At 36.1% G+C, this 19339-nt stretch overlaps 1 protein-coding gene across 4 annotated transcripts in view; it reads left to right on the plus strand.

Moving 5' to 3' along the window:
• Window positions 1-14909, plus strand: part of MICU3 (mitochondrial calcium uptake family member 3) — a 103617-nt gene extending 88708 nt beyond the window's left edge. For all 4 annotated transcript variants that reach the window (XM_032413518.1, XM_032413521.1, XM_032413519.1 and 1 more), the window contains 4 exons: window positions 7266-7374; window positions 9148-9305; window positions 10384-10452; window positions 12074-14909. In XM_032413518.1, the coding sequence (XP_032269409.1) occupies window positions 7266-7374; window positions 9148-9305; window positions 10384-10452 (336 nt within the window). In that variant the 3' untranslated portion in view covers window positions 12074-14909. The remainder of the gene's footprint in view (window positions 1-7265; window positions 7375-9147; window positions 9306-10383; window positions 10453-12073) is intronic.
• The last annotated feature ends 4430 nt before the right edge of the window (window positions 14910-19339 follow it).

Genomic DNA, 19339 nt, shown 5'->3' on the forward strand with positions numbered 1-19339 from the left:
GAACTTACCATTGTACTCAAAGAAAGAGCTGAAATTCTTACGGTGGCGTACAAGGCCCAGCAAGCTGTTCCCTCATCTCTTCCCGTCCCCCCCCCCCCCCCCCCCCCCCCCCCCCCCCCCGCCCCCTCTGCTCCAGTCACACTGACAGCTTTACTGCTTCTCAGCACCAGGCAGTCTTCTGTCTCGGGGCTTTTGTATGGGTTCTTTTCTCCGCCCAGAATGCTCTTGTCCTAGATATCCACATGGCTTACTGTGTCATTTCTCAATGAGGCCTACCCTCCAATCTAATGGATAAATAATCACCTATTTATAATAACATATAAGCTATTATGTAAGTAATAATCTATTATAAAAACTATAACCCTCTCCCTTGGCGTTCCCTAGTCCTCTTCCCTTATCTGTTTTTATTCCATAGCATTATCATCTTCTAACATACTATATTAGAGTATAATATAATATAGGTTTAGTTTTTATTTTTCATTATTTATCTGGATAAACAATAGAACTTGTTTTTTAATTATTTGTTGTCTGTGTCCCCAACTAGAATGTAATGGTGGTATTTTATCTTTTTTTATTCACTCCTATATCCCAGTACCTTGAACCCCTATTGAATGGAAGTAGAACTTAAAGCTTTTCTGTTTTTGTGACTTTTACCTGCAGATATATTCACGCATGTGAAACGGCAGATATACAAGGTTATTTATTAGAGTGTTGTTTGTAATAGCAAAAGATTGGAAACTATCTAAATGTCTTTCAGTAAATCAGTAAATAAATTATGATGTATCTATAGAATGGAAAAGGTATTCCCGAAAAAAACAAAGAAGATTCTTTATATACCCCAGTAGAACGATCTCCAAGACACAAGTGAAAAAGAGCACAATTTCAAACAATAACTGTAAACAGTGTACAGTATACTACCGTTTGTTTAAAAAGATAGCCTATGCTAATTCTGGAAGGACCCACATAATTAGAGACAGTGGTTCCTCCAAGGAAAGGAACTGCGTGGCTAAGGAACAAGGGTGAGAGGGAGGGAGATTTTGCATTGTACACGCTTTTGTCCCTTTTGAATTTTGAACAGATGAATACAGTGCCGTATAAAATAATTTTTAAAAATTGTAAATGCCATGGGACCAGATGAACTTACCTAGGAGAGAATGTAGGTAGAGACTGTAGAAGGGAAGAGGGCTTCTCCTAATAACTATGTAATGTAAATATTAACAGGAAAGTAGTAAAATTCATTATTAAGCTTTGAGGAAACTATTATTCAGCAAGATTTAAGTGATTTACTTCAGGTCATTCAGCCAGTAAACTTCCAAGTTTGAATTTTCTGCTTATTCCAAAATGGTACATTTCCCTCAGCCTTTTAAAGTTGTTTATATTTTAAAAGTTATCTAGTTGTCATTTAGATCAGTTACCTATATAATTTGAACAATATAACTAGTAGCATACTCAGTTTATGAGATGAGCATGCATTTTGCGTTGAGAACAAATTAATTTACTCTTGAGGCTCTTGTAAGACCGTATTTTCTGAATGGTTGTTTTTATTTGGCTGATAATGTCTTCTAATGACTAAGATGGATTTTTCAAGTTAATCTTTTTCTCATTCTAGTCTTTTGTTTCTGTGTATTTTATTGAGGTAAACATCATGTAACATAAACTGTCTTAAACTGAGCAATTCACGTGGCATTTAGTATGGACACAATAGAAACACCATCTTTATTTCCAAAACATTTTTGTGACACCAAAAAGAAACCCTATTCTTATTAAGCATTTCTCCCCAGCCTCTAGGAACTATTGTCTGATTTCTGTTTCAATGGATTTACTTAGTCTATTTTATATCAATAAAATCATGCAATATGTGACCTTATATGTTTGGCTTCTTTCATTATATTTTTGAGGTTCATGTATGTTGTAACTTGTATCAGTACTTCATTCCTTGTTGTGGCTGAATAATATTCTATTGTACGTATACTGTTTATCCATTCATCTGTCCATGGATGAATATATATGATATATATATATTCAAGTAAGTAATAGCCATCCTAGTGGGTGTGAAATGCTCTCTGTATAATTACCATTAGCTTTACCTTAAATGGAATTCTTCATTTCTTCATACAGCTTTCAGTGAGAGCCTGGTTTTCTTTCTTTTCAGCTTTAATGATTCCCTTTAGCATTTCTTGTGGGACAGATCTGCTAGTAATGAGCTGCACTGGCTGCTGTTTATCTGAGAATGTCTTCCTTTCTTCATTTTTGAAGGACAGTTCCACCACATACCATCTGAGAATGGCTTTGCCACCTATAGAATTCTTGGTTGTCAGATTCTTTTCTTTTAGCCCTTGAACTATCCTACTCACTTTGGCCTCATGGTTTCTTTCTTTCTTTTTTTTTTTTTTTAGTTTTATTTACTTATTTGACAGACAGCGAGAGAGGGAACACAAGCAGGGGGAGTGGGAGAGGGAGAAGCAGGCTCCCCGCGGAGCAGGGAGCCCGATGCGGGATTCGATCCCAGGACCCTGGGATCATGACCTGAGCCGAAGGCAGACGCTTAACCGACTGAGCCACCCAGGCGTCCCAAAAGCTAAGCATTTTGAATATTATGCTTTGCTAACTCTGAAAAACCAGACTCTCCCCTGCAGTTACCCATTTGCAGGGTAGCTTGAAAAGTCACTAAACAAATGGAAAAGACTGTATTTCTTGTCATGTGCAGTCACTGAAGACTGTTCTGTTATCTTTGTAATTAGCCAGAGAACTGACAGAGATTTCCTTAAATGCCTAGAGCCAGGAAGAAAAAAATACATATAGTACTCTCTTTGCAGTTCAGCTCTGAGCTGGAGCATTCCTTCAACACTAAGCCAGGCTACCTAAGCCTCTTCCTTTGCCTTGATCTCCTATTTCCACAAAGCCCACAGATCTGCCAGAGGTAGTTACCTAACATCCACTCAGGTCTTTTCAAAGCATGTGTCAACTCCTGGGCCTGTTTAATTTCCCATGTATTTACAATGGCCCTTTGAGCCCCTGTTCCAATAACCATTCTCCTCAGCCTTCTCTTTGCCAGGTTTTTAGATTCTCTCTGCCGCTTGTCCCATCTGTCATCCCTTGCCTCAAACAGGCACAGAGTGTGCATGTCCTTATATCTTTCGATAGTTGTCGCTATCACCATGAAAGCCAAACCAGTCCAAGACCGAGGGGGCAAATCAAAAGTCAGCCTCTGCACTAGTCCCTCAAGGAACCACCAGACAAACCAAATCCCATACCACACCATGTTAATAACAAGGCCCATATTAGCCCTCTGGCACCAGGCAGCCGCACCAGGAACATTAGCCACCAGCCCCAAAGCTGCTGCCACAACACTGGAAGATGAAAATGGTAGTTCGGTGGACAGAGACACCACAAGGCTCACACTGAATTTCAACCACCCTTCTCTTTATTACTCAGTCCCCTCCTTGCTATAAACTTCGGATTCGATTCCAGAGTTTCAAGAAAGTTGATTCTGTCAGTCTTTCCCAGCTGATGGTTGTTTCAGTGGAGGGATTGATTCTTTAGGCCCCCTACCCTGGTCTCCTAAGAATTACTTCAGGCTTACGCACCTCCACCGAAGATAAACAAGTGCACACATTGGGAGCAGCCTCAGGGCTGCAGACAGGGCGTGGTAGCAGCCCGAACCCCCAGTGTGATTACAGTAGCAGTTTGAGATCTACCGCATGTTCTAGTTTGTCTTTGTACTGAATTATGTCTTACCAACTATCTCAGTTGTGTTCACTTACGCCTTGCCACACAGTTCAATCCAAGTGCTTTTTCCCATCCTGAATGACATATTTCAGTAGTATATGTACATTTTTATTGTAAAATACACATAACATAAAATCTACCATTTTAACCATTTTAAAGAGTAAAATGTGGTGGTATTAATTATGTTCACAATGTTATACAACCATCACTAGTGCTAGTCCCAGAACTTTTTCATCATCTTACACAGAAATCCCATAACCCATTCCACTTCCCCTCAGCCCACAGCAACCACTGATCCACTTTCTGTTTCTGTGGATTTGTCTATAATGGATATTTCATGTAAGTGGAATCATACAATTTGTGAGCCTTTGTGTCTGGCTTCTTTAACTTAGCGTAACTTTTTCAGAGTTCATCAATATTTTAGCAAATATCAGCACTTCATTCCCTTTTATTGCCACATAATACTTTATCATTTGGATATACCACACTTGCTCTGTTTGTCAGTTGGTGAGTTGTTTCCAGTTGGACTATTTAAATAATGCTGTTATGAGCATTTGTCTGCATTTTTTCATGTGGACATATGTTTTGAATTGTCAGAGAACTAGATATATACTTCAGAGTAAATAGCTGGGTCACAAAGCATCCTTAATTTTTAACACTTTAAAGAACTACCAAGCTGCTTTCCAGAGTAACTATATTAATCCATTAGTAATGAATGAAGTTTCTATTTTCTCTACCTTTTCTCCACAGTAACACTTGTTACTGCCTGCCTTTTTATTTTGAGTCCTCCTAGTGGATGTGAAGGGGGATCATTGTGGTTGCGACTTGCATTTCCCTGGTGAATAATGATGTTGAGCATCTGCTCTTGTACCTGTTGGCCATTTGTATATTTTCTTTTTTTTTTTTTTTTTTTTAAGATTTTATTTATTTGCGAGAGAGAGAATGAGAGACAGAGAGCATGAGAGGGAGGAGGGTCAGAGGGAGAAGCAGACTCCCTGCCGAGCAGGGAGCCCGATGTGGGACTCGATCCCGGGACTCCAGGATCGTGACCTGAGCCGAAGGCAGTCGCCTAACCAACTGAGCCACCCAGGCGCCCCCATTTGTATATTTTCTTTGGAGAAATGTCTATTCAAGTCTTTTGTCCATGTTTTCATCATGTTGTCTTTATGTTACTGGTTTTTAAAAGTTCTTTAGATGTTCTGGATACTAGAATCTTATTAGATACATGATTTGCAAATATTTTCTCCCATTCTGTGGGCTTTTTACTTTCCTTGATAGTATCCTTTAATACGCAAAAATGTTTACTTCTGACAAAGTCTCATTTATCTATTTTTAATTTTGTTGCTTATACTTTGGGTGTCATATTTAAGAAACCATTACCAAGTAGGAGATACAGCATCCCTTCCACTTTGAAAATAAACAATATATTAATGTTAAAAAAAAAAAAAAGGAGGGAAGAAACCATTGTCCCAATTCCAAGGTCATGAAATTTTCATTTCTGGTTTTTATAAGATTTTTACAGTTTTACCTATTAGGTTTAGGTCTTTGATCCGTTTTGAGTTAATTTTTGTATATGGAGTGAAATAGAAGTTCAACACCTTTCGTTTACATGTGTTTATACAATTGTCCAGCACCGTTTGTTAAAAAGAAAGATGTTCTTTCTCCAATAAATGGCCTCGGGACTCTTACTGAAAATCAAGTCTATCATAGGTATTTGGGTTTATTTTTGAACTCTCAGTTTCATGTCTTTTTGATGCTTTAAATTTTTCAGTTATTACCATCATTTTGTTTTTGTTAAAATGTAAGTTACTTCTTTTCACTCCACTTCTAGCAATTAGGACACATTTCATTCAAATCCAAATGTTCCATTAACAAAAGTGATTCTGGTGGTGAGGGTGGAGAGGAGGAAGAAATGACCATCCTCCCTCTCTCTGACACGTTGTTCCCTCACTGCTGTTAAGAGTGGATTGCTTTAAATTATCTCCGTCAAGATGAATGCCCTATTTTTCAGTTTACAGTTCCGTATTTCCAAACACAAAGAGTTTAATCTACATGGAAGAATTACTGTATGGTTTTGAATTTGACTTGTCTTTTCCAAACAGGAGAACACTGTTTTGAAAAATCTAAAGATTCAGATGGTGAACATTCTATTCTGTCATTCCTTGATTTGCTTTTTAATCTTAGGTTCCGTAAAAGTATTGACATTTTTGTTTATACTTTGCTTAAAAATTGCTGTGGCAGCTGGTGGCAGCATAAACTGATACAGAACCAGAACAGTGACCAGTTTCCTAGCAACAAGCTCTCCATATCAAGACAAACCCCTTCTGGCTCAGTCCCCCTAATTGATTCAAACAGCCCTCCCTGGAAAACATGGCAGGCGGGATTGGGTCACGAAGCAGAATCCAGGGTTGGAGTGTCTGTAAATGAATATTAGAAAAGAGAGAAAATTGTGAAGAGAAAAGACAGTGAGAATTCTCCTTGTAAGTAAAAAGGCGTTGCAAGTGAAGTGGAAATAATGTATGCCAAAAATTAGTACTATTATTTTGATAATAAATTGGTAATGCATATTATTTTGATAATCATTTAATCAGTATTAATCAGTATTGGCTTATATTAGACTCTTCTGGTTCTTTCCCTGGCTTTCCAATGCTGCCTTGTTGGTTTCCCTTTCCTTTTACTTCTACATTAAAGTGTGAAATTGTTAAGCCCCAGCTCTTAGCCCTCTGCTCTTTTTCCCTTTACTTTCTCAATTATGTCGATTTTGCTGAGAACACAATAATTAAATGTAGCTCTTCGTGTCCAAATTGGTATTATCTAAGATACATTGTGCTTATTTTAAATAATGTTCCTGTTTAATTGAACTAGTAGCAGTAGCAATAATTGCAATTTATGTAAATGACATCCTAGAAGCCTTCCCATGGTCCTTCACCAAGCCCTGGTGTTGGGCCCAGAACTGTAAGTGTGCCCTCACCATACTTCCTCCTGCTATCCTGGCAGTGTTAATCACGACAGAAATAAGTAAAAGTACACTGCTTTGGGCTTGCTCAGCATGTTGGCTTTTGCATTGTCATTATTACAGATGTTGATGACCTACCTAATGCTAAGTTACATTTAAGGAATACATGTACAGGAGAAACTGGTGTTTTAGGGGTTGTCTTCCCCTTACTTTTTTTTTTTTTCTTAATCATAGTTACTTTCAGGGTTTAAAAAATTTAGGCCTGAAATACAAAGTTATCACAATTGAAACTTTTTTATTCATTTTTATTGTATCATTTTTTGAAACACTGTGCTGATAATGAGTGTTTTAAAAATATTTTCACCTAGCATTGCTAATGATAGCAACCGCATGCAGTGGAAATTAATCTGAGTGAATTTTACATTTAATTTGGAGAAAGGAGGCTTCAGAACGTGCCCTGGAAATGTTTACTCACAAGATACATTGCAATGCTTAATCTATTTATTTCTAGTAAGTATGGATATTTATTGTAATAAATTTGGCAAAACTAAATATATTTACATATATTCTCTTAATATAGGGCATCACATTTGATGAATTCAGGTCATTTTTCCAGTTTTTGAACAACTTGGAAGACTTTGCAATAGCCTTGAATATGTATAATTTTGCAAGTCGTTCTATAGGGCAAGGTAAGTAATCGTCTTTCAAAAATTAAAAAGAATAATAATCATGTGTTGTTTCTAGGAACTTTGACAACAAATTAATGAGACATTTCATATTGGCCATCAAATTGCCTGAAAGTGTGGTGTATGCTTCAATGGGAAATCTATTTTCCCTAAGCAGAGTTTAGGGAAGTTTGCTAAATTTTTCCATTAAACTTATTACTGGCCTTCATTTCATATTATGGGGAAGAGGTAACAATGCTTGTAAAGATCCAAAGAGGAAGAAACCTCATGGCCGCTGGTAACATGGAGGGATACGTGTCTACCTATAGAAGAGCCAACTGGCCATGCCCAAACGTCATCACAGGATGATATTTATATTTCCGATTTTACCCTCAATCTCTGCTGACTCAGAAACCTGAATGTTGCCGCCAAAGCCCCCTCTGCTGTGGACTTACCTCAATCGAGTTTTATGAATAATATATAAAATTGAATGTTGATTTTGCATTAATTTACAAAGAAATACAGCTGTCACAGAATTCAGAATGCTGTCATCCTCAGGACCAGCTCATTCTTGCCCTGTAGACAGACTAACAAGTCCAGTCGTTTTTCTAGGATTCTGCGGCTGTGACCACTTTCCCTTCCTTCATGGGCCATATCCTTTTTTAATATTCTTGCCACATGAGGACTTTCTATTTATGTCTTTGAAGTAATTTTACCTGTGTCTGCCATAATCTAGTAAATGCTAATTCCCAAGTTTAAATCTCAGAGGACAGTCTTGTTATTCCCAAGCTCTGGGGAAAAGCCAAACTGTGAGCCCTAAGTGCTAATAAATTATCTCTCTCCCAAAAATGTAGATATTGAATCCCTCACTTAGCTGCATTCATGTATTCACTGAGTTAGAGAAACCTGAAAATTATTCATATTTCACCCTTTGTCTAGTGCAGATGTTCAAATAAGGCATCCTCTCAACTCAACCTACCTTAATGTTTTCAAACCAAAACTTTGGGAGCCCAGCCTTCACAGACCAGCATTTACTGCCATGATAAACCCACTAGTCAACCTTGAGAAGAAAAACAAGTCAGTATCTGCTTACCTGGTTCAGAATGGAAAGTTGCTCTTTTATACTTTTTGTAACTGGAAATGAAGGAAATCAAAAGTGTGTTCTTGCAGGTGCTAGGAATAAGTATATCTCTCGTTTCCTCTCTGATGTTTCCTAGACAACTCACAGAATAATCTTTCTAAGACATAGACCTCTTCTGCAACATACCTGGTATGGAAACTCTTCAGTTCCACAAGCTGACCCCATCCATCTGTCAGGGCTCAGCTCACATACAAATCGCAGCCTTTCCTAATCACTGCTCTTCCCTCTCCTTTCCCTACGACTCCACACTACAGACAGAAGTAATCACTCATGTCCAAGTTCTCATACACTTTGTTAATATCTGTGTGGTCCTGTGTTAGGTTATTTGGGCAGGTGTCTCGTTGCCCATCTGAACTGTAAGTTTCTTGATAACGTATTCATCTTAATTTCTAAAGTGTCTGTCACTGATAGTAGGTGCTCATGAAACATCCACTGACTATGAATACATTATTAACCTAAGATACAGCTACTTCTTGGTCCTTTTAATTCAAACCACAAACATTTTCTGTTCCCTGAAAGATAGCATGACTAATGAGGAGTCATGTGTTACCTAAGGTCATGACCCATGTTTAGAAAAACTTCTTTTATAACCTTTCTAGCAATTAGCACATTATAAAAATAGTGTTAACTGTTTACTTCTTTTCTGTGACGTTTAGATGAATTCAAGCGTGCCGTCTATGTAGCCACCGGCCTCAAACTCTCACCACATTTAGTGAACACTGTCTTCAAGATTTTTGACGTTGACAAAGATGATCAATTAAGTTATAAAGAATTTATTGGAATTATGAAAGACAGACTCCATAGAGGATTCCGGGTAAACCAATACATTTGAAGCCTATTGATACCCTTTTTAAAACCTGAAGAAGGAAAAAACCCCAAGTTTCAAAAACAATGTATATAAATTTTTAAGGATATAAATGTGAAATGTTATATTTGAAAAGAAAAAACATAAGGTCATACTTATTTTCCAAAACACTTTAAGGTGATAGATAAAAGTTAATGCTTTTTAAAAATATAAATCAGTTTGAATTTCAGTAACTTATTTTCATATTCAATTAATTTAATGTCTCCATCTCAGTTTGTGGGGAGAAATGTTGCCAAATATTTTTTGATTAATTCAGTCAGCACACAGGCAATTCAGACTTGGTACTATACAAAGAAATAGCATGATTCTCATTTTGCACGATGCAGATTTCCACTAAGCAATTCGAGACTCTTAAGTCACTGCATCTTCAGTACTTTAAATGGAGAACAAGGTAAAAAAAATTTTGTCTATTGAACTGTTTTTTTTTTTCCTGTTAACGCCTTATACTGAAAACTACTGATTTTTTTTCCTCAGAAATACGTTTTAAGTTATGAAATATAGTGTAAGTCAACAAATGTTTACACATTTAACATATTTGTGGATGTGCCACAAATGGAAAAAGAAAAAATTTTTCTAGTAACAGCTAGAATGTTCAGCCTTCTCTCTTTGGTAAGAATACCCCTAAGTATTATACATCTAAAAAGATAAAAAGTTATATATACCCCCCAAAAAAATCAAGATTCATCTGAAACGTTTTTAAAGATCTTTAATTATTTTTTAAAAATCCAGAGTGTTGGTACAGATACTGTGTACTTAACTGCCACCTAGCGGTCACTTGTTAACATTGGAGACTGATGGCACAAATAACCTGAAAGGATGGATATACGTTGAAAATCACCTATTTTTCCTCAAAAATTTTAGAGTAGCAAGATCGAATTAAAATATAAACTATGCTAGAAGCCTCTGACACTGTATTTCTCTCTCAAATTTTATGTGTTTTTATTTTTGCTTTATGTATTTATTGCATACCTGTGTCCCCATAACATTTTATTTACATTTGCTTACTTTTTAATCCTCTGTTCTACAGGGTTATAAAACAGTGCAGAAGTATCCCACTTTCAAATCCTGTCTAAAGAAGGAACTTCATAGCAGATAAGTATGTTAGCGTCTCTGTCTAAATTTGTTCAGTAACAAAGGAAGGGTCATAATCTATTTTTCTATGATGACATTTAGGAAATCGCTGACAGAAATAGACTTAAAACTTATTTTTTATTTTTAGGCCACTAATTCAATTTACAAATTATTCTTCTAATGATTTTAGACCAGTAATTTAATTTAAGAATTAGTCATTACAACAAAGCATTGGTTTGCTACTATTAAGCTGTGATGCAAAAATGAACTAGAATAAATACTCATCTGACTGGAATTCTCTTGGAGTGTCTCGAAAGAAAAATTTTCTGTTAAACCTACAGTTTTATATCTGAGCAGATACAGTATAATGACTCCAAGCAGGATTTTCATCATCTAGGACCATTAGCATCTAAGGAATATTAGTTACTGTTTTGTAAGATCATGTCCAAACATCGGCTGCAATAACAGCAGGTAACTTTTTAGAGTTATTTTAGGTGCCTGGCCCTGTACGAGGTGTTCCACATGTAGAGTCAGAGATAGATGTCCCACTTAACACCAGGGAAAACAAAGACGTAGTGAGTAATTATCCAAGATAACTTGCTAGTCAATGGCCCACTAGGATCTGAGCCTCATTCTGTCTGATTGCAAAGCCATCTTAGTTACTAAACTATCACCATAGAATGCAGTAATTGAGAAAGATGCAGGAGATTCATTGATTTTGTGTCAACCCAAAGAAATAACTCATATTTGCTGCTCATCTCCAGAATGAGAGGTTTGCCTTTCCTTTTTTCTTGTAAAAGCCTATTGTAGCTATTAAATGTTGGTTGATTGTGGGTTCTGATTAGTTAGGTCTGGACAATGAATGCTTGCAAATATGTATATTTCTTGCTATTTCTCTTGAGCTTGAAACGTTTGTATTTGTCTATAGCAGTATTTCCCAAAGTGGTTCCATAGGATATCAATGTGTATTATTCTAAAAAACAAAAAAGCTGCTTGGTCAAATAAGCTTGAGAAATACTATAATAAGCATGGTTCAGTAGGTTTCTTCCCCCTTAGAACTTATCAGATCTTAATATGCCACTATTTATTTGTCTCTCTAAGAGAAAACCAAGTATCAGCTATTTTGCAAAGCTTTCAGATCTGTTTTTATGGAACTCATTTGGGAAACTCATGTTGGATCTAAAATGTTTAGAGGCAAGTAGGCTTATTTATCTATCTAAGGTGGTAACTGTTGAGTGAACAAAAGAAGTCAGGTCTTCTTTGTCTCTATTTGAAGGAGCTTTATACTCCCTTTAAGAATTTAAACTAACATTAAAAAAAAGTAGAACCCTATCATTTGTTCATTTAGGTAGTATTCCCAACCATGTAGTAGTACATAGCCCAAGAGACAAAAACAACATTTCTTTTAGACCTTTACAATACCAAAGATTAGACAAGTTACTAAACAAAATACTCAACTTTTAAGTTAAAGTTTTAGTTAAGTCTTTGAATCTTATATTTTCTATCGAGTGTTTTCATTATGTGCCTTACTGTTTCACATTAATATCATAATAATAGTTGATTAATGCCATTACTCTTGGTTTCATCCTAAATAAATATTGCTTACATATATATATATATTTTTTTTTTTTTTTTTTTTTAATTAGGTACTTCCAAAGCAAAGTTTTAAGGATTATTATCTACACAACGATGCAAGAAGCACAAATTTCAGAGAATGGAAGCAGGTCTGAGATCAGAACATGTAGAAATGAAGGAAAAGATGAAATGCTAATTATGATTTTTCTTGACAGAATTCTTGAACATAAGACACTTAAAATGCATCTTCTCACTAACTATACATGTTATGTGTTATCAAGTTGAGCTTTTGCCTTGATTTACTGAACCTCTGTACTTTTTCATTCCCTTCAGAAGTATATAGATACTTCCAATGACTATATAAGAATGTATTTAAATTTATTTATTTATTTATTAGAAATTGCCTCATTTCAAAATAATGTATGACTCCTGGAATCTAGATCCCTTAAAAATTAACAGCAACAACATATTTTCTTTGGTTTTGGACTGTGAACTTATTTTCAGAAAATGAATATTCCTTGAGATTTATTTTAGGGCCTTTAGAATTGTTGAAAAATCCCCATTATTACCAGGTTTTTAATTACATTAAAATAATTTTGAAAAACAAATAGAAATTAAGCTACTGTATAATATACTGTGATGGTTTACATTGTACTTTTAACGTTTAAAAGTACTTAACATATATTGTGTGAAGCATATAAAGTTTTTAAAAAGTTTTTGCTCATTTACCAAAGTCATCAGAATGTCTGTTATTCTTTTATGTATACAGTAAAGAAATGTAAAATGTAGATATTTTCTTTCCTCAAAAAAGTCCCATCTCGCTGGTGGAAAGAGTAGCATTTTTGGCAGCCGTCACCATCCTTGCCGTTCTGGTCCTGGACACGCTTCTCCTCCTGTCCACAGACAGCGTACGTTCATACCACTAGTCAGAATAGTCTCCTGCAGCTTTGTGACCTATTGCACATCGTTAGTCCGCGAGTGCTATAAAACGCAAATATGAAATGGTTTAGAAGAGCGATGTATATATTTGGTAGAAGTTAATATTTTGTTTCTTGTGAAAGGACCACATGCCAGACAGCCAGTAATAATGAATAATTTAAGTGTAATTCATTATTTCAAAACAATATGACTTAAAGAGAAAAGAAAAGCTTTCTAGTGAGAAACAAAAGTAGACTTTCACATGGAGAAAATAATTTGATAGTACTTAATGGAAGTCTCTTCAGTTAAAAAGTGTAGTTTATAAAAGGATACTGTGCAAAAATAAAAGAATGAATTTAAGTTAATATATATTATATGTGGAAGATAAGTTCATTTATCTTCTTTTCTAAGATGTATTTAATGTAAATTGTACATACTCTAGCTATTATCTTGCTTTTGCATATGAAAATGGGAAATACTGACTTTGTTTTTGTGAGTTTTGTGAGTTATTAATGTGAAATTGATAGTTCTGCCTCAGCCTATTTATAAAAGTAATGTTATTTCCAAGAAGATGTTACTATTAGCATTGACTATGTATTTGTTAAACTTTTTACATTCTTTATCTGGTATTATTTCTTATATTGCTATAGAAATATATGATTCATAGATTTGAAGATTCCATATAGTATAATAATTTAATTTCACCTGCTTTGAAGGTTGATTCAATTGATTGACTAAATGAAAGTGCCAGCCCACTCATTTAACATGCCCAAAGTCTATTTTACCTTACACTGGGTGTTCTCAATATTAATTATTTGCTATCCAGGATAATTGAGAAATGCAATTTACTTTTATATTTAAGTTTTATTATCTTGCCTACATGGAGAAATTGCTATTGAGAACAGTTCTTTAAATAGAGATTTAAAAATGAATTAGCTCATTAAAATTCTTTATAATTCTCTCACTCTCCAAAGGCATACTATATACGCAGTCTTTTTTGCTTTTCAGTATAAATGAATATTCCTCTGTAAGGCTGCAGCATAATATTAAAATGGGAATAAATAAAATATTCTGATAAATTAAAATGAGAAAGAGTAATTACAGTGATTCCCTCTGTCTTATCACTGTTGACCTTTATCATCTATAAGATGGGAGGTGAAAATCTCTCACTGGATTATTGTTTACATTGATTAAAAAAATTTTAATGCTTTGAAAATAGTAACAGACTAAATACATGTATGCTGTTACTCTCAGTTACTTCCTTCTACAAATTATTCTGTGGGAACATGAAGCTATACGTAAATTTTAGTATCATACTCTCTACAGAAAGTCTACATGTTAAAAGGTTTATGCTATTTCTCAGAATCATTTCATATTGAGAAATTCATTTAATTTAAGTCCTAGTTTATTGTTCTTATTATAAAATACAATGGTAAAGCAACCTGTTGTACATTCTTGTATTATCTCAAAATGAATATACCTGCCCTTAAATAGAGAAACGTAGTACTTTGTATGTGTATCTGTGGACTAATGTCTTTCTGAGAAACGTCACCTCCGAACTTTGAAAATTTTTGTTGATAACCAAACCAACATTGATCTTAGATATTAGACCCTCTGGTATAGCAATACATGCCAGTGAGATTAATCTCATCGGTATTTTAGTAAGTGTAAATAAACCACAGAGCCATAAGCTTCTCAAACTGTATGATAGGAATTCATAGAGAGTTAGAGTCAGAGCTTCACGTGACTGAATGGAATATCAGTTCTGTTTTTCAGTACTGATTGTTTAAATGTCTTAAAGTAATTAAACCAACACTGCAGCAGACCCTGTTTTACTAATGTTAGTACTTGGTAGGCATCATTTTACTAAGACAACTCCTACTGTTTTATAGCTGTATGTTAACATTTTACATAGTGCTTTTACTCCCATAGGCTGTAAAAATATGAATTGTATAATATTCTCTAATGTTAAAATAAAAATTCTAAGTGATAAGAAAGCATTGTGGTTTTTTCTTTTAATTGACAGCATTTTTACTTTGTGTCCTGCAATCAATCACATCTTATATTCTGTGAAATACTGTATGATGAAAACCAATGCAAAGATATAATTCTCTATATCTTTATAATTACCATTAGATCACAATCAGTATTTTTGGCAGACATCTTAAAAACTGAGGAATATACCTATAATTGTGACTATAGGCACATAAATATACAACGCTGAGAGGAAATGAAAACATTATTATGAAAGTTTTCTGGAAAAGATAAATTTAATCCAGTGTTGTAAAGGAAGAGAAGGACAAGCAATTATGGGAAACAGGATAGAGAAAGTAAGAAGAGAATGGAGAAGGGATCTGAGTGAGGAAAGATTTTTTAAACCTGGATGGAATAGAGGCACCTGGGTGGCTCAGTCGATTAAGCGGTTAAGCATCTGCCTTCGGCTCAGGTCACGATCCCAGGGTCCTGGGATCGAGCCCCGCATTGGGCTCCCTGCTCAGCGGGAAGCCTTCTTCTCCCCCTGCTTGTGCCATCTCTCTCTCCCTCCTCTCTCTGTCAAATAAATAAAAGAAATAAATTGGGATTGAATAGACAGTTTTTAGAAAAATAAATTTAAAGACATGCAAGTTAAATCAATGACAATTGATTCCCATTCCTTTCCCATATCAGACTGAAGAGATGGAGTGGTTTGGAACACAGTGTTGGTTAAGCGTGCATGGCAATTACTGGTGAGGCCATACATTTGGGTGCAGCACCTTTGGAGGGCAATATCTAGAAATAGCTCCAAGTTCTGACCTAGAATTTTACTTCTGGGATTGTAATATCCCAATACATATATTCATAAATCTGCATGCCAACAAATCTAGCTACAAAAATGACACTGCATGTAACTATGAAAAAGAATGAAGTCTGCTTATCGTGCTGATCTGAAATGATTGGCAAGGTATTTTTATAGGAGCACAGCAAGGTACAGAAGAATCTACAATATGCTGTTTCTGTTCAAAACACACTTTCATTGCCTAGAATTGTATTTTAATGTATCTTTATCAAAGTTATATGTATATATTTCTGAAAGTCAAAGAGCTCTAGAGGGTTAAAATAAAAACCAGCATCTCTCTTCCCCTCAACCCTCACTTCTGCTTTCAGAGGCAATGCCACTTTCTAATCTTGGGCTCTGCCTTCCTATTTCAGGATAATATGTTACACAGATACTTACTGATTGATTTAATTTTTTAGATTACTGACTGTTGACTTCCTACAAAGGAAGATGGGGGTTTGGCTGTCTTATGCAATCCCCCTCCAAGACGGACATTTCCCCTTCCCCATCCTTTTCGTATAGTTAGAACATAACTTTAGTGAAATCAATTATTACAGCATCATCAGTTACTATCTTTCCTTTCTTACACATCTTCTTACTTTCCCTAGAGTTAAAATTTTCACCTTTTCAGCTTGCTTAATTTTTTGTGTAATTCTCATGTACCTACCCGTCACAAATTCAACCCCAGACTCATCTCCAGAACTAAACATATATTGTTAATACATTCCAACACATCAGGTAATAGTAAGTTTTTAATCATAATTTTAGAAATGCCTCCCGGGGCTCTCACTCCATCTACAATGGTTGTTTTCTGGTCCTGATGCAGAACTTCTGCTGCTGGGCGGGGGAAAGGGGGGTGGAGGGGTGGGGGAGGGGATGGTGTTGGTTCAGGAGGGAGCTTGAGATCTAAAGGCTTTATAAACAGAATTTCAGTAAATCTTATTTACAGTGCCAGCTTCAGAGGTATCTGGATCCTTCCATTCTTAAGCCTTTTGGGAACTCTGCAGGGTGAATCGGCCTCTTTGAGGGTGTCGCTCTGTTGCAGGCATTTAAGTTCTCTTTGGTAATTACCATCTGTTCCTGAGATTTGAAAATTTTGTGCCTGTACTCTCTTGTCCCTGAGAAAGAAAGCGATGCTTTTCTGTCATTTTGGATGGTTTCAGGAGGGAGTGGAAAAAGTTGTGTCCCAAACAACATATTTAACCTCCATACTTAGAATATATCTGGAAGTACCCATACGGAACTGAACTCGGTCACCCGTGGGGATGGGGCCATAGGTCTATTTAATGAAGGGGACCATAAGCTCATATATTTAATGAGCTGTTATTGGGCTGTTTGGGTGTTTTTACCGTGTTTTTTGTTTTTTGTTTTTAAGAAAAGCACGTTTTTAAAACTTAGGATCTCAGTCCAGAAAAAGTTGGAAAAAACCAGGTGCTGGGTGGATTTATTCACCAAATCCAGAGTTAGGTTACTTCTTGAAGTGGACAGAGATGGTTTAAAAAAAAATGTAATGGTGATTGTGAATTTATGGAACATCACATGATTTCAGCTTGGATGGCAGGGATGGCAAAGGGATTAATTGATAAAGGAATGGTGGTGGAAATAAATCAGTATGATTAAAAAAGATGGAAGACAGGGGCGCCTGGGTGGCTCAGTCATTAAGCGTCTGCCTTTGGCTCAGATCATGATCCCAGGGTCTTAGGATCGAGCCCCCCATCGCGCTCCCTGCGCAGGGGAAGCCTGCTTCTCCCTCTCCCACTCCCCCTGCTTTGGTTCCCTCTCTCACTGTGTCTCTCTCTGTCAAATAAATAAAATCTTAAAAAAAAAAATGGAAGACAGCAGCCATACTCTCACAAAACATATTTTGGTGATGTTTACCATAAGAGACAACTGAACTTATTAGTCTAATTCAGTATGGCACTTCCTTTTTTTTTTTTTAAGATTTTATTTATTTCTTTGACAGATAGAGACACAGCGAGAGAGGGAACACAAGCAGGGGGAGTGGGAGAGGGAGAAGCAGGCTTCCCACGGAGCAGGGAGCCCAATGTGGGGCTCGATCCCAGGACCCTGGGACCATGACCCGAGCCGAAGGCAGATGCTTAATGACTGAGCCACCCATGCGCCCCCAGTATGGCACTTTCAAACCCATATTTTCAAGGATGAAGCAAGCAGCTTGAAGGTAAGCAGATTAGTCTACTCGTAGATTTTAAACTGAAGATAAAATGAGTTTAGGAATGAAAGACAATAAACATACTTGCAGTCTATGGCATATAATGCTTTACTCTTTGCAAGCTCTAGGTGTTATAAGAGTTAACGATTCAAGCTGGAAAATCTACCAAAAAAACACTGAAAATCTATACTGTTTTATGTCATTGCTCTTTGGTGCTAAGAGGTTCTCAAGAAAGTGAGTATCTTATGTACCGTTTGTGCTGTAATATTTTATTACAGTGAGTGTACAGAGATTAGCTGTCTCAAAGATTCTTTTGAAATCAGATTGCACATCAAAACTGCATTGTGCCCTGCTAAGTAAGCAAATTTAAGAAAGAGGAGAAGATGATGTCAAGACTTATTGCAAAATGAACAAATAAAGGAAAAAAGATTTGCTTGGTGTTCAGCCTATTAAAGCATAGCCAAATGTCAGTCTTCGTTTGTCAACTTAAATATGTTTTTCTAAAACTTACAAAGATTCAGTCTACAGAAAGTATCCTTTAGCTAGTATTTGGCCTTGAGAAATAAATTAGGCAACACGAAAGTACCAGGTTATACTAAGAACTCAATTTCTCAGTGATTATTTACCACATAAATATGTACATTAGTAATTCAGATACAGATATTTGTTGACCTCTTTGTTATTTTCCTGATTATAAAATTAATGCATGTGTTGTTGCTCCCCAATACTTGAGATTTTAGGTCAGAGGTAAACTTCTCTTCCACAATAGCTAGACCACCAAATACCCAACACACACAAGCATTTCTAGTCTCCAGGGGTTTCTCCCTTCAAAAAGGAAAAAAAAAAAAAAAAGAGGTAAAAAGAAATTTTTAAAAATCCACGAGCTGAGCCTCAGGGAGCCAAGGTGAAGATTAGGTAGCTTGCAGCCTGAATTGTACTTGCTAGAAATAACCAGGAACATAGGTAAGGATCCCAGGCCGGAGCAACAGAGTTCACAGGGGCTTGAAACTAGCATAATGGGGGGCCTGCAGGTTTTGTGAAAGGGTAGGATTGCCCTGAGGCCAGAGTTCTCTACTGACAGGATCTGAGCAGACTGAACCTTGAAATAGCAGTCAGGAGGAGAACCTGAATCCGAGACCCCCTCCTCTGAGCTAAAATCTTCAAGAAGGTCCTGAAGGGTCCTGAGACAAGTGTACACACACACACAGAGAAACACACTGGCTGAAGCAGAAGAAACCATCCAACAAGACTCTCTTAGATTACAGTCAAGCATAACCTCTTAGCGACTACCAAATCTAGATAAAACCAGCCACTATGAGTGAGAATTAATAGACAGCAAATCAGAGCTATGTATGAAACAAACTATGGAATTACAAAAACTATTAAAAAAAAAAAACCATTGGGATTAAACAGATACACTTACCAGATAGAATT

This window comes from Phoca vitulina, unplaced genomic scaffold (genome assembly GCF_004348235.1).
Source record: "Phoca vitulina isolate PV1807 unplaced genomic scaffold, GSC_HSeal_1.0 scaffold15, whole genome shotgun sequence".
Classification (NCBI taxonomy): Eukaryota; Metazoa; Chordata; class Mammalia; order Carnivora; family Phocidae; genus Phoca; species Phoca vitulina.